This window comes from Leishmania mexicana, chromosome 23, assembly GCF_000234665.1.
Source record: "Leishmania mexicana MHOM/GT/2001/U1103 complete genome, chromosome 23".
Taxonomy (NCBI): Eukaryota; Euglenozoa; class Kinetoplastea; order Trypanosomatida; family Trypanosomatidae; genus Leishmania; species Leishmania mexicana.
Window position 1 is genome coordinate 392,014 of NC_018327.1, and position 14,342 is coordinate 406,355.

A 14,342-nucleotide genomic window follows, 5' to 3' on the forward strand; every position below is an offset into this window, starting at 1 on the left:
GGGGAGGTCGTGTGGTGTGTGTGTGTGATGCTCACATACCTTCCGTCGATGTCTCTGCGCGCGTGCCCATTCTCTCGCCTCGTGCTTTTCTCTTCTCTCTGCGCTTTACCTCTTGTCCGTTACACGCGAGTCACATCACCTTCTTAGCGATTAATCGGCAGCCGAAGTGTGAGGGGGGAGGGGTGGGGGAAGGGGGGGACTTAGGGGAGCACATACAACCGGCAGCACGCAGACGACCGATGCAATGACAGTCCCTGCTGAAGGCACTGCTAGGAGGCCCACAAGGGCGGAGGGAGCAAACTCCAGATGGCTGTGCGGGACATAAGGAAGGGCTGTAGCGTCTCGCAAGATTCTGCTGCATCGAATGGCGCAGATGTCTAGACGGCATCGCCGCCTCCAGTCATCGCGGTGGACGCCGCCTCCATGTCGCACCGCGGGCAGTGGCAGGTGAAGAAGTAGTTCTTCAGTTGCCGCTGCCGCTCCGCGCGGGACGTGGCACCGGCAGTTAGCGGAATGTAAGTGATTGCCAGCGGCTCGCCGGCCCGGATGGACCGTGTCGTCTTGAGCACAATCTCATGCGTTCCATCCACGGCGCTGACGGCGACATTGGGTACGCAGGAATGGTTGAAGCATGACAGCAGGGAGTAGAGGCCGGCACCCTTCAAGACCCAGTCAAACACGCCGCTGGACGGCGCTTCGCCAGGCGGCAGCACATAGTCGTTGATGGCGTGCGCGTTCAGCACCATCTGACCAACTAGGGTGCGGAGCGTGTCGGTGCTGAAGATTACCTGCACAAGAGCCTCAGCCCACAGTAGGGTTGGCGCCGGCACCGTCTGCTGCTGCTGGTGCTCGTCGAACGTCAGTGTGTGCCGCTGAACATCGGACAACGGTGCATCGCTGGCAACGAGTAGCTGCGTGGCACACCGCTCGGCCAACAAGAGGCGAAGCTTCGCCATCCAGGAAGCGAGCGACACACCGTCGAACTCCACGTTGTCCGGCGGGCTAATGAGTCGACTGAAGGGCGTGACGATTTGGGTGAAGAGTTGATAGTTCAGGGAGGCGGTGGACCAGGTGTCGCCACGGGCAGAGACCCCAGCCTCCTGCTGCTGCTGAAAGACGTAGTCTGCCTGGAGCACTTCGTGCGTTAGCTGCTGCTGTTCAATGACGTAGGAGAGGCGGTGGGTGATCCAGGCAACGCAGCGGGCGAGGGCCTCCAAGGTAATCTCGGATGATGTCGAGGACGACGCAAGCGAGGAGGGGGCGGAAGAGATGGACTGAGTCGCCGTCACCTTGACACCCTCCGCACCGCCAGGCCCGCCTCTCCCCCCGTGGCTCTCCCGCACTACAGACAGACAGGGACACAGCAAGCGATGCACGCGTGAGCTGGCCTGCTGGCACTCGGGAGAGCAGAAGTAGGACACACAGTGAGCGCACTGCGACCACGACTTGGGAAGCGCAGCCGAGCCGGCGGCGGATGGCGATTCCGCATCTGCCTCAGAAGCCAACTGTTGGTGGCTGCTGAGACAGAGGCATTGAAAACAGAAAGGAGTGGACAGCGCCAGCAGCGAGGGCGACGGCCACGACACAATGGGCAGCTCCTCGAACAGTGCAAAGCCCTCCTCCAAGTTTGCCGTCGCCTTCACGTGCTTGCCCTCCGCGCTTGTCACGCAAACCTCGCACAGAACCCCGAGGCGACCAAAGATGGTGTTTAGCTCACCCGCGGCCTTCACGGCGGGGTCCATCGCGGCGCAGTGCGGAAGCGGGTGGGGGCAAGAGAACGACAATGGGGGGACGCTGACTGCCAGTTCGGCTGAGCTCGACACGTGGGAAACCTCCACCTGTCGAAACACTATATGTGCGAAACAAAAAACCGGGCCACCCAGCCCTCGAGACGTGATCGGAAAGTCCATGGCGGTCGGAGAGCAAGCGGGAGAGTTGAGAAGGCAACCTCAGGCAGACGGGCATAACCGAACGGAAGTCTTACCGGAGCGAGAGAGACAGAGAAAGATGCGCAAGGCTCAAAGTGAAGCGGAGAGCTGCTTTCCAGCCCACACTTCCCCGCTGCTTTACATACCAGAGGCAACACACAACGCATACACACATCTATACATGTACATACACGCATGCATGAGTCCGTGCGTGCGAGATGAGGGGCGTGCACAGGCCTACTCGAGCACGCGCCTCCTCCATCGCACTGCCCCTCTCGGTCTCCGTCTCTCTCCCGTCGCTGGCGCTCGGCTCCTCCCTCGAGCCGCTGCAGTGTTCACGTGCGAGTTTTGCGTTCGTCGGCTTTATGTGATACGGGTTACGGCGATTGGCAGTTCACAACGACGGAAAAAATACAAAGAAAAATCGGATGAGACGGGAGAACGACGCGGGCAGAGGAGGGGAGGGAGAGACATGGAGCTGCGGTCAACAAGAGCGAGCGGTGGCGGCGGCGCCGCAGAGCCACCTCTCTGTGTCCCCCCACATACGCGTCCCCCTCCCCTCCCCTCCCCTCGGCTCGCTCGCGCGCTTTTGTTCCTCGAGTGTGCCCTCAGACAAGAAGCGGAAGAGAATCGGGGTAGGAGGAGGAGAAGGGCAAGGCCAACCTTATCGCCTCCACCAAGTATTCATGTCTGTGCTCCCCTTTGGTTCGCCGCTCTGTGTTTCCGCTTTTCTCGTCGTTGCGAAAGTGGTTACGACCCAGGTCAGATCAGGCCCCGCAGATATCAGCCACCCCCTGCGTGGGCACACACACACACGCGCCCTCTTTCTCCCCTCCGTACGTTGGGGAGGAGAGATCTGGATCAAGTGCAGGCACAACAGCCCTCGACTGGAAACGGTACATTAAAAAAACACACACAGACACCCCAAGAAGATACATCCACGCGGAAACGTTGACACGTCCGAAAGCACGCGTGCGTGCCTACCCCTCCCCGTCCCCGCCTTCGCACATGCGGAAAAGAGAAATAGCGAGGAGGGACAGACAACCATCACGATGCGCACAGAAGAGATGGCGGAGCTGCACGTGTGCGGAAGAAGGAGAGGGGCGTCCGCACCGACGCACGCGACGAGGTGCGCGACAAACATCATGAGGCGAGCATTTCATGCGCACCTCACCGGGCTGCTGCTTCGTGCTGAGGCTCCTCTGCTCTCTTCAAGGGCTTCCCGCGCGGTCGCACCTCGTCCTCTTCGGCTGCCTCGTCAGCAAAGTGCACACGCCCACGCGGGCGCACGCTGGTCACGGTCCAAACACCCCCTCCCCTCCCTCTCCTTCCTCTTTCGCCTTCACCGCCCGTCACGCTAAAGGGCATCCTCGAGGCTCTCTATCTCTACCACAGTACTCTTGCTGCTCTTTAAAATACGGCGGCACAGGGAGTTCATGCCCTCAGCCGTCTCCGTCTCTTTCAGCCCCGGCTCCAGCTCCACCATCCGTCGCAGCACCGACACGTAGTCGGGGAAGCGCCGGTTCGCGTATCGGTTCATCTCCGTCACCATCGTCCTCAGGTGAAACTTGCCGTTCAGGCGGTGACGACGAGTCCACCCGCAAACGCGCGCCTGAAACGCCGAGTCCGTGTCGTTGCTCACGTGAAACGGGTGCAGGGCTTCGGTGTCCTCACTCTGCCACTTGCTCACGATGCGGCACGTTCGCTTCAGCATCGACAGCTCCACGCAGAAGTTCAGCAAGAACTCCACCGTCTGCTCACCTGTGGACTGAGCATGGCGCGCGTGAAAAGGGTCGGTGGGGAACCGCAGATAGCGCAGCGTGGCGATGCAAAGGTGCTCCATGGAGGAAGCGTAGTGGACGAACATCTGGTTCACAAATGGAACCTGCGTCGCAAAGCCCTCGAGCGAATAGAAGATACTGATGTCCGTGTCGCGGATGAAGCGCGAGGTAGAATTCTGGCCCAGACGCTCCGACATCGACGGCGACCGTAGAAACAAGTCGCAGCCGGTGTGGGTAGACGTCGGGGAGGCGAAATTGTCCAGCAAGTCACCGAAGGCGCCGATCGATGCGTTCCGGCCCAGCTCATCGGGGTCCTCGGGAGCGCAGCCGAGCAGCACGCTGTTGATAATGCTCGTCGCATCGGCGTGTGTGGCGAGGCTGTTCTCGCCGAAGAGCGCCGGCGGTGTCACGCCATCGCTCTCCATGTTCCTCGTGAAGAACGCCCCTGCCCCGCCGCCGCGGTCGCCGTGGGCCATCGAGGAGTGCACCAAGTTCGGTTCCATAGAGTCGGGTGCGTCGTTGTGATGATTTCGCCCCACCTCGCCGCCCCACGCACTCGCGCACTGCGCACTAACGGGCAACAGCTCGTCGACTGCCGCGCCGCACTGCGGCCTCGTTGCAGGCAGCGACGGCTGCAGAGACACCGACGGACAGACGGCAGCCGATGACCGGCCTGCGGCAGTCCACAGGGATGGTGAAGTGCGCCGGGCGGAGGCCTCCACGCCCTCGAGCTCTTCTGCCTCCTCGAGGCTACTTTCGTCTTCCCGCTCATCCTCACCGGATGCGCCAGCTGTCGTGGCAGTCGTGGGCCACGGCACGTAGCCGCGATCTCCAACCCGCATGGGGACCGCGTAGAGCACCGCGTCAGGGTCGACCCAGCGCAGCTGATGTACGTAGAAGATGGAGAGGTAGCACGGGGGTGTGTGGCAGTTGAACAGCCCCGACTTGTCACACCCGCGGAGGTAGAAGTACAAGTGGAAGTTCGTTTCACAGCTCGCCAGATCGCAGTCGCGAGGGCCGATGAGGGGGGTGCCAGCCATGATGAGCTCCATCAAGTGCTCCCGTTTGGTGCGCGCCTCGTTCTCCGGAACTGTCACGATACGAGATAAGAAGGGCATCAGCACCTCCGCCGCTGCCGCACGCCAGAGCGCCTTGACCGCGCGCAAGGAGCGTTCTGTCAGGAACGGCTTGATGCTGTTAAACGAAATGATCAGCGCTGTAGAGTCGGTCGAGATGACGCGCCAGCGCCGCTGCTGGTCCACTCGAAACTCCTGGGGCAACAGGAGGGCTTCGAGGCCGACCGTATCACCGAAGCTTTCCATCTGCTCATGCTCGGTGAGCGTAGTCCACTGCCCATAGACGGCGCGCAGGCTCCCAAAGACGACGACTAGGAATGCGTTGTCGGGCAGTGTGATGATGTCACCCTCGCGGAACTTGCGGACGAGACCCATGGAGCTGATTGCCTTGATCTCCAAACTGCGCAGCCCCTTGCCGAGTGGGGTTGCCGCGACGGCGCGCAGCACAAGATTGCTCTCGTTCTGCGACGCATTGTTCTCCCACGTCGACGGCTTGCGAGAGCGCATGCACGCCACCATTTCCTCCAGCACCTCCGTCGCCCGCGTCCCAAAGCCGTGCTCGGCGTTTAGATTGTGCACCGTCTCCTCCAGTGCGTTGGCGACCGAGACGACGGCGCGGCTGCTTGCGACGTTGTTCGTAGCCTCCGGGAAGTGGATGTAGAAGAAGCGAATGGCGCGATTGGCCGCGGTAATCTGCGTCGTCACCCACCGCTCCACCCGCCGCGCCTGCGCCTCCGACCTGATGAACTTAAACTTGAGCGGCGAGATGGCAGTCAGACACTTGACGACAGCGAGCAGCGCGACGAACGCGTTCTCCTGCGCACGACGGTGCGCCGCCGCGAAGTAGCCTGGCCTGCAGATGAAGCGCTCGACGAGCACCACCCAGGCAGGCAGCAGGCGACGCATGAGGTTGTTAACCATCCGATTTGTCTCCGCCTTCTCGCCCTCATCAGCCGCGTCGCCGCCGAGATAGTGCGATGGCAGGCTCGTCACATCAACCGCTAAGCCAGCGTGTTCGTCGCTACCACTAGCCCTGACGCTAGACCCACCCGCGGGCTGGCTCGCCCCTGTCACGCTTGGGGTGCACGAGGGGCGGTTCTGCATTTCCTCTAGACTCTCTGACACGGCCGCGGCTTCGCCCTCAACGGTGACGTCGGTGTGAGGCCGCATGCGCCACGGCTGCGTTGTGCTGAGCTGCTGGGGTTGCTGTGTCGCGTAGTGGATGCTGGGGGTCGACATGTTGGGCGAGTGGCTCCGCCCCTGCGGGGGCGAGACCTGGGCCGCGATTGGCCGCTCCTCCTCACCATTGCTACCGCCGCGGCGACGGTGATACCAGTACATCTGCTGCACATCCAGTAGCTCACCTCTCTCGATGAGTTTGGCGAGGGACGTGCCCATTTGCACAACGACCGTCTCGGTGATCACCTCCTTGTCCCGCTGCAGCCACAGCGCCGTCTTGAAGGCCGACATCAGCATTCGGTTCACCATCTTCTCCTCGTCCTCCTCTGGCTCCACAGCCGTGTCGCGGAACGGGTTGCGGATGTAGTGCCGCACGAACTTCTCCACCTGCATCCAGCTTGCATTGCGGTACTTGATGTCGCGCTTCAAGCCCTCCAGCGCGTGCTCCTGCGCGCTGCGCATGCGCTCTATCGCGTATTCCATCGTTACAATCCGATGTTCCGCCTTCGTCTTGAAGCCGAGCCGCTCCACAACGGTGGCCGACGTGGACGCGTTTACCAGTAACGTCAGCAGGACAATCCCGGACGTGACCTTTAAGATGTCGATGCCCTCCTTGAGGCCCTCCTGCATCACAGCGATCGCCAGCGTCGCAGCGACGCCGCCGCGCAGTCCGGCGTGCACCATGAGCGCGATCCGCTTCTGATCAAACTTGTAGGAGAACATGTTCAGCACCGGCGAGAGCACCTCCAGCATCAGAAGGCGCGACAGCATCATGGCGATGTACAGCGCGACGAGAACAAAGATGTCCAAGAGCCTCACAGTGGGCAGCACATCCGCGACCAGGATGACGCCGACGAGAGAGAAGAGCACCGTGTTCCCGAGGTGGACCAGGAACTCCCACGCGGAGGAGATGATGTTGCCCTCGCGTCCAGGGAAGAGCGAGGGGCAGTAGTAGCTCAGAAAGATGCCCTGGAAGAATAGCGTCAGAACGCCACTCGTACCCAGCATCTCCGCGGCGACGTAGTACGACACGTACGTTACAGACACGGTGATGCACGCCTTCGTGAGGCCGTCACTGGTGCGACGCAACCAGAAGGACTGGAGGAAGCCGAAGAGCGGCCCGAGTGCGATGGGCAGCAACCCCAGCCAGATGCACCGTACAACGATCATCCCAGGCGACATGTCCACGAAGCCGACGTGCGCAGCAGGGAGAAGAAGAGTGAAGAGGATGATCGCCGTGCCATCGTTCATGACAGCCTCGCCGTCCACCATAGCCGTCATGCACTTGTCCACTCCCAGCTCCTTCAGCAGCGCGACAACCGCGACAGGGTCCGTGGCAGAAAGCAGCGAGCCTAGCAGCAGTGCCGTGTACCACGACCAAGTATGGAAAAGCAACTTCACCGGTACCGCCAGAAGTGCCGTGTTGATGAGGACGCCGACTGTGGCAAGCAGCGCCACCTGTGGAAAGACGCGGCGCAGAGCATGTATGTTCATGGCATAGCTGCCCTCAAATATGAGCACTGGCAGAAAAATGTAGAAGAGCAGCTCAGGCGGGATTGATCCAAGAGCCTCCGCGACTTCAGGGTACAGCCAGCGAGCCACCACGCCCACCACGATTCCGTACAGGAACAGCACCACCGTGTACGGCAGTGGAATGCGGCGCTTGTGCGTCATGAAGAAGGTGCCGCCGAGAAAGATAAGCATCGTAACGAACAGGATGACGAGGGACATGCGCTCGAACGACACGGCGTTGCGGCATGCGGCCTTCCCTGTGCCCCTCGCACTCGAGGCACCTTCGAGTGACGTGGCCATGTGCGTCATCGCACTCAAACACCGATTCAGGCACCGCGTCTGCGTGGGTCGCAAGGCCCGGGGGGGGGGAATCCAGAAGAAAGGACACGGGCACACGTTGACAGAGAGACAAGGAGTGCAGGGCACCCAATGAACGCGTCCGCGGAAGGTCCCTCACCCGCAGGCGCTGACGCACACGAGACGAGATAGAGACGATCCGCCCCAAGAAACCAGCCAGATCCCCTTCCCTCTCTCGCCCACGTGCGCTGCAGACAAGAAGCCAATCAAAACGAGACGCAGCGGGCGGAATGGAAAATTCTACAGAAGCAGACTATGGCCCACACCGACGCACACGCACACGCACACGCACACGCACACGCACACGCACACGTGTCCGCCCACAGGAGGGAGACGAGTGATGGAGATGACCAGTGGAAGATGCGAGGCGCGACGACAGACTGCGGTATCTACACTCACACACACACACACAAAGAGAGAGAGAGAGAGAGACACGCGACACATCAAGCGAACACGAAAAAAATAAAAACAAAGGGGGAAAGTTACGGACGACAATGCGCACGCACTGCCGGCCAGAGGGGTCCACAGAAGAAGCAGGCGGAGGAGGAGGAGGGAGGAGGACGTGGAGGGGCAGACCACACAGTGGATGTGCGATACAAGCGAGTACAAAACAAAAGGCGAGCGGACGACGAAGAGAAGAAAAGTGAGCCGTGGCTTCCTATCCTAGCCCACGCACCGGCAGACGCGCACACAAGCACGAACGCGAAAGACAACAGTGAAAGACCCTGCGCACCCCCCGTGCGTGCGTGTTGGTCAGCGTTTTTTTTTTCCTTTCGGTTTTTGGGATCGATGGTGTGCTGTGTCGGCTGCGGGGGCGGGGCCAATGCTGCGCGCCTCTCGTATCGCTTAGCGTGCGAAACCGCACTTATAGGGAAAAGGAAGGAGGAGGGGGGCCTTCGTGGCGGAGAGATTAGGAAGCGGCTTGCGATGTCAATACCTTGGGACAGAGGAGGGGATGGGGTGGGATGCAGATGCGCGCTCCCTCTCTCCCCCTATTCTGGTGTTCCTTTTCGGATGTTTTCCGTGGGGATGCAATGACTTCTCACGAAGAGAGAAAGAGAGAGATGTACCAACTGTATGTGTGTGTGTGTGTGGCCCTGCTTGATTTGGTTGCCGGGAGGGGGGCGAGGAGGGCGCACGCACGGGAAAGGTGCATGAACAACAACAAGACCCGCACAACGACTGCCTCACGCACGCACAGGCGCACGTACGCCTGCTTATGACCACAGCGAAAACAAGGGTGCCGCTGGCACGCTGGAAAGAAGAAAAATGACACCACGCGCAAGCCTGCAAAGGGAGAGGGAGAGGGAGAGGGAGACAGAAGCCCGCATGCACGATTGGGAGCGAATATGTGTCTGTGTGTTTTGAGTGCGTCCCTATCGCCTTCCGTGTGCTATGGCCCGTCTCGATACGCGAAGAGGGCTCAGGTCGGCGGGTATCCGTAAAAAAGGGACGGCAGAATGTGTTCGTAGGCGAAGCCACCCGCGCATACACGCATGTGTACCTGCGCAGGTGCGCCGGAAGTGCACCCCGGGGAAGAGGGTTGGGGTGCGCATGTGTGTGTGTGTGTGTTCGCACATTCGGGAGTGTTTTGTTTTTTTACATGCGCACACGTGCGGAGGGAAAGCAAGAAGACGGGTGTTGCGAAAGAAGGCGGATGAGGTGATGCGCATCGCGTGGGGAGGGGAAAGGGGGAGGACCAAGAGACAGAGAGGGAGAGAGCTAAGCATACACACACGCATACATGTGTGTGCGTGTGCAGGTTTGGCCATGGAGAAAGAAGAGGAGAAGAGACATCACCCCGCTTGGGCACACGTGCCCAGCGCAAGGGACACCAGCATGCGTTTTGTTTTGTTTTTGTTGTTGTTCCACTGAAAACGGAGGCGCATTACGCACAACAACCACAAGCAGATATATATATATATATAGATGGAGAGAGAACGGAAAAATACCCGCAGTACATCCCCGGCGTTTTATCTGCGTCTCGGAGTGTTCCATACGCTTCGGTGTATATTGCGAGTGTGCGTGTGTGTGGGTGTGTGCTTCATGGAGGACGGGGGAGGGGAGGGTGGGGCACACGGGCACCGCAGTTTTGTTTCGCTTCGCTCTGCTGTGTCTGCCTGTCCGGAAAAGGCGCAGCTGTGCATGCGCAGACCCTCCCTCAAGAGTGTGCCAAGGAGCACAGAAATAAGCGCAAACCCACGTCGCACGGCTGAGGGGTAAGCCCATCGCTGGACCTCGAGCGTGATGCAATGCGGTGGTGTGTATTTGCTTCGCAGAAGCGCCGCAGACTTGGAGAAGAGAGGCGACTGAGCTTTCTCCAACGGGAGCAGCGAAAGGGGGCGCGAATGCCCATCAGCGACACACACACACAGCTACACGTACGCAAGCATACGTGTTTGTGTAGCACACTCATCAGCCACGCTCGTTTAGGAGGAGATAGGAGAATGGGGAAGAGTCCAGCGGTGTGCCACCATCGTGGCAAAGAGCGTCGCCCAGCTCCCTCCGCCAGAAGCAGGTCGTCTTACTTTCCCTTGAGCAGTGTGACCCTCTCGTTCGGCTCCTCCCCACCCTCGCCTTTTTGAAGTGTCCTGGACAGCACGTGGCGGTGCACCCCCTCCCCTGCAGGCTTTCCATCCGCTGCAGCACACTGCTGTCGCGGACCCCTCCCCCCCCCTTCATGAGCATGTGGAGCACGTCGTCGAACCACGCTTATCGTCCCCGTACGGCTCACGCACAGGCCACGCTTCCCAGCCTTAAAGCCCCACGACTGGCCATTGTCAACGTACAGTTTTGAGAAGGCAGCAGCAGCAGAAGTCTTGTCCCGGGTCTCGGTCGCGTCCGTGCCGAGCCCATGCGCCTCCATCGTCGTGCTGCCAAAGCGGAAGCCGCAGTCGCCTTTCGCCGCCGCCTCGTGCCACCGGTCAGGAAAGCCATGGTTCGCTGCCACCGCCGCTGCCTTGCTAGGCGCGGATTCGAGCCTACGGATAGTGAGGAGAGGAGAGGGATTCGATAGGGAGAGGCACTTTGCCTTGGCGCGTGGGTGCGTTGTGTGCGCCACAGCCAGCGCCAGAGCCAGTGGTCGCCGTTGGAGCTGTGACGATGAGGAAGAAGGCGGGCGATGAAGAGAGGGAAGCAGGGACGAGGGTTGTGTGTGGGGGGAGGGGGGAAGGTCACCACACACGAAAAGTCGTGTACTCAACCGTGGAGGACGCGTACGTGATGCCGGGGGGGAGGAGGGGGGCAAGGGAGAAAGAAGGCACATGCATGGGACGGCAGAGACGGCGCACGCGCACGGCACATTTGGCAAGGAGGCATCTCGCGGGGGACTGACAAGGTCGAAGACAGAGCAACCACCTGCACGCCCCACAACCTTCACCAGAAGCCCGTTGACATTTTGTTCTTGTTGCTGCCCCAGCACATGAGATTTTGCCTGGAGCGGGTGGCCATCCGATTAGGGATCCCGGGCAGAGTCATTACCATCGGTGCACCCTTCATCGTTTTCCCGTGTCTGTGCGTCTGTGCGCGGGCGTGGATGGAAAAAAGTCTTGCACTTGCACTGCGTACCTCTTGCTCTTCAGCTCTCTCATGCAGCGCACACGCATACACACAGACACAGACAGACACAAATCTTCCCTTTGCAAAAGATGGCTTGAAGGATAAAACGGGAAGAGGAGGGGGGAAGGGGTGCTGAGAGGGCGAACAAGGCAAACGCCGTATGCACTTCGGAAGAGAGAGAAGGACGGGAGCCGACGTGGAGGCGCACTGAGTAGCAAGGCAAAGGAAAAAAAAACGGATGAGACGCGTAAAAAAAGGGAAAAATGCCCGGAGGGCAACGCACGTCGCACTGTATAAAACAAGTGCGATGCATGATGGCCTTCGCAGCAGCGCACAAAACATACCATTTCTTGTTTGAGGGAAAAACGAAATGTGTGATGTACATAAAAGAGTAAGAAAGCATATCATCATCCCAATAAGGGAGCAAGCGCTCATATCTACACATTCTTATGTATATATATATATATATATATGTATGTGTATATAGCTTTATACATCAACTAGATATGGATATAGACATTCATATATACATATACACACATATACATATATATTAGTCCTCTAGGCATGTATGTATATATGTATCCATATATATATATATATGTCTGTATATACGCAAGAAGCCCCCCCCCTCCCCCCTCCCCTCCCCTCCTTGATGTCATAGACATGGGCACATGAGAATACACATCCCGACAAAGGAACACGCGCACGCAGGCACAGAAGGAAAAGGTGCACCCTGTGCAACGATGCACATTGCGTAAAACGTCCCAGAGAGGGTGAGGAGAGCAAGACCACGGGGCATCTCTGTGTTTTCACTGTCCCGTTTTGTTTTTTTTTGTTGCTTGTTCGCTGCTGTTCTTGCGTCAACGTCGACAGCGCTGCCATCTGCATCCATCGAGGCAAGCTGCAGCGCATCTCCCCCCCCCCCACGCCCATCTCTGTCGTAGCGGCGTCCAGCAGGTTGAAAAAAAAGAGCACACAAGAGAGAGCAAGAGAGAAAAACAGAGAAACGAGCATACAACGGAGAAGGGAACGAAAAACAACAACAGAGGCCATCACCGCCGAACGAACGCCGCACAACTGCTTGCCTTGTGCGAGTGGGGCGAAGCCAGGAAGAGGCACGTAGAATGTGCATCTCTACCTGTCTGCATGCAGACACGTGCCGAATATACATCCTGTGAGCATGCCTACCCGGAAACCCACGGTGCGAGGCAGAGCGAGAGCGAGAGCGTTTAGGCGTGAAGAGCAGCATAGCGAGAGAGCAAGAAACGAGATCACCACAGCAGAGGATTAAAGCTTTATCGAAAACAGGGGAGGGAGACAGAAAAGGATGGCAAACATGAGTAAAGCATCGCATCTCCCCTCTCGGCCTTGTCGTCCTCCTGCATGCGAGCGCAAGTACTCGTGACCCGCTTTGCCTCGATCCTCGTACCGAATTCGCCTGCGAGTCTCGCGACACCATCTAGCCTCCCTCGCTTGTGCTCTTCAGAACGGAAGCTGCCAGATGCTGCTACATGGCGAGGACGGGTGCTGCTCATAGCAGACATGAGTCAGTTCCGTGCTTGAGAGGACAAGTAAAGAGGCGGGCCAGGAGGCGAGGCATCGAGCCGCATCTCCTCATCACCGCCTCCTCCCTCCCTCCCTCCCCCCCGCCCCGCCCGCCGCCCGCCGCCAGAGATGAGACAGCCACAAAATCCATTGGCGGAAAAGATGACGAAAGCAGCGAGGCACACGCACAGCATGGAAGAAACCGCGAGAACAAGGAAGTCGAGCATGCCTCATGCATGCTTTCCCCTGCATCCTCAGCGCAGCCCAACGCGCTGCCCAGACAAGCGTCCGGGTCAACGCCGCGCTCGAGCCGCCCCCACCCACCCACCGCCCGCCGGCCTGGCACACGCCCCCCCCACATCCCCTCTCGGGCAATGCAGCCGTAGACACACACGCGCTACAGCAATGCGCCGCCTCTGCCTCAAACTCTACCCAGCACCCGCCGCCTCGCAGGTCGCCGCACAGCCGCTCCCCCATCGTGCCGGCCGCCACCCACGTCGCGCATATCCCGTTAGGGGCGGCACCCCGGCCCCGCACCAGTGGGCAGTGCGAGGGCGGGATGTGGGATGCGCGCCAGCCACGCTGACACGCTGCCCATCATGGGGCCCGCGCAGACGTGTGCGCTGTCGCAGGTCGCTCCGACGCACCGCCGTCCAGGGCCTGACACTGCCACCACCCGAAGGTGGCTCGGCATCGGCAGGGGATAGCGAGAGGAGGAGGGGGTGGGGCTGCATGGCTTCTCCCCACACACACAGAAAGGTGAGGAGGGAGGGGGACCGAACAGGACCCTGAGATGTCACGTCCATCACTGTGTGTGTGTGAGTGCGTGGTGGAAGGCCTTCAACCCACAATGAAAACTGCGCCCTGGGCACGGATTCGCCAACCGCCCGCCTCCCACACACGCGCTCACGCGCAGACTCAAAAAAGTGTATGGTCACGCAAACCTTCAAAGACACACACACACACATGCACAGAAAGAGTTGAGAGAGAGGGGTGACAGAGACAGGCAGGAAATATACACGTCGTTCGTTGCTGCCCCCTTTCTGCTTTCTCTATCCGTTCCTGTGTGAAAAAAGATGGAAGTCGCACATGGGCGACGAGGGACTCGAACTTGATGTTTTGTCTGTCTGGGCAACGGACAAGCAAGCCAAGGGCTGAAAAAGTGAGCGGATGTCGAAAAAGAAAACAGGGAAAAGTAAGGAGTGCCTGCGGTCGGTAAGAGGAATGTATGGGGGAGTGGCAGTGCGTGTGAGCGTGTGCACGTGCGCTTGTGTTGGCGGTGAAGTGGTGTATATAGCACCCGAACATGGCCGCTTAGCTCCTCCTCGCGTGCATACATGCTGCAAAAACTTGAACAAGGCGCGCCTCACTCCCTCTTTATATATCGCTCGTCTACTGGGTAT

The 14,342-nt window shown here is 59.6% G+C and overlaps 2 protein-coding genes across 2 annotated transcripts; both read right to left on the bottom strand.

Moving 5' to 3' along the window:
* Positions 1-377: 377 nt before the first annotated feature.
* Positions 378-1,910, bottom strand: LMXM_23_0820 (conserved hypothetical protein; the record flags this gene model as incomplete). The annotated part of the gene is made up of 1 exon (XM_003875670.1): positions 378-1,910. One exon carries the CDS (start codon positions 1,908-1,910, stop codon positions 378-380), a length of 1,533 nt encoding a protein of 510 aa, XP_003875719.1.
* Positions 1,911-3,285: 1,375 nt separating this feature from the next.
* LMXM_23_0830 (Na/H antiporter-like protein) lies at positions 3,286-7,785 on the bottom strand (the record flags this gene model as incomplete). The annotated part of the gene is made up of 1 exon (XM_003875671.1): positions 3,286-7,785. One exon carries the CDS (start codon positions 7,783-7,785, stop codon positions 3,286-3,288), a length of 4,500 nt encoding a protein of 1,499 aa, XP_003875720.1.
* Positions 7,786-14,342: the final 6,557 nt, after the last annotated feature.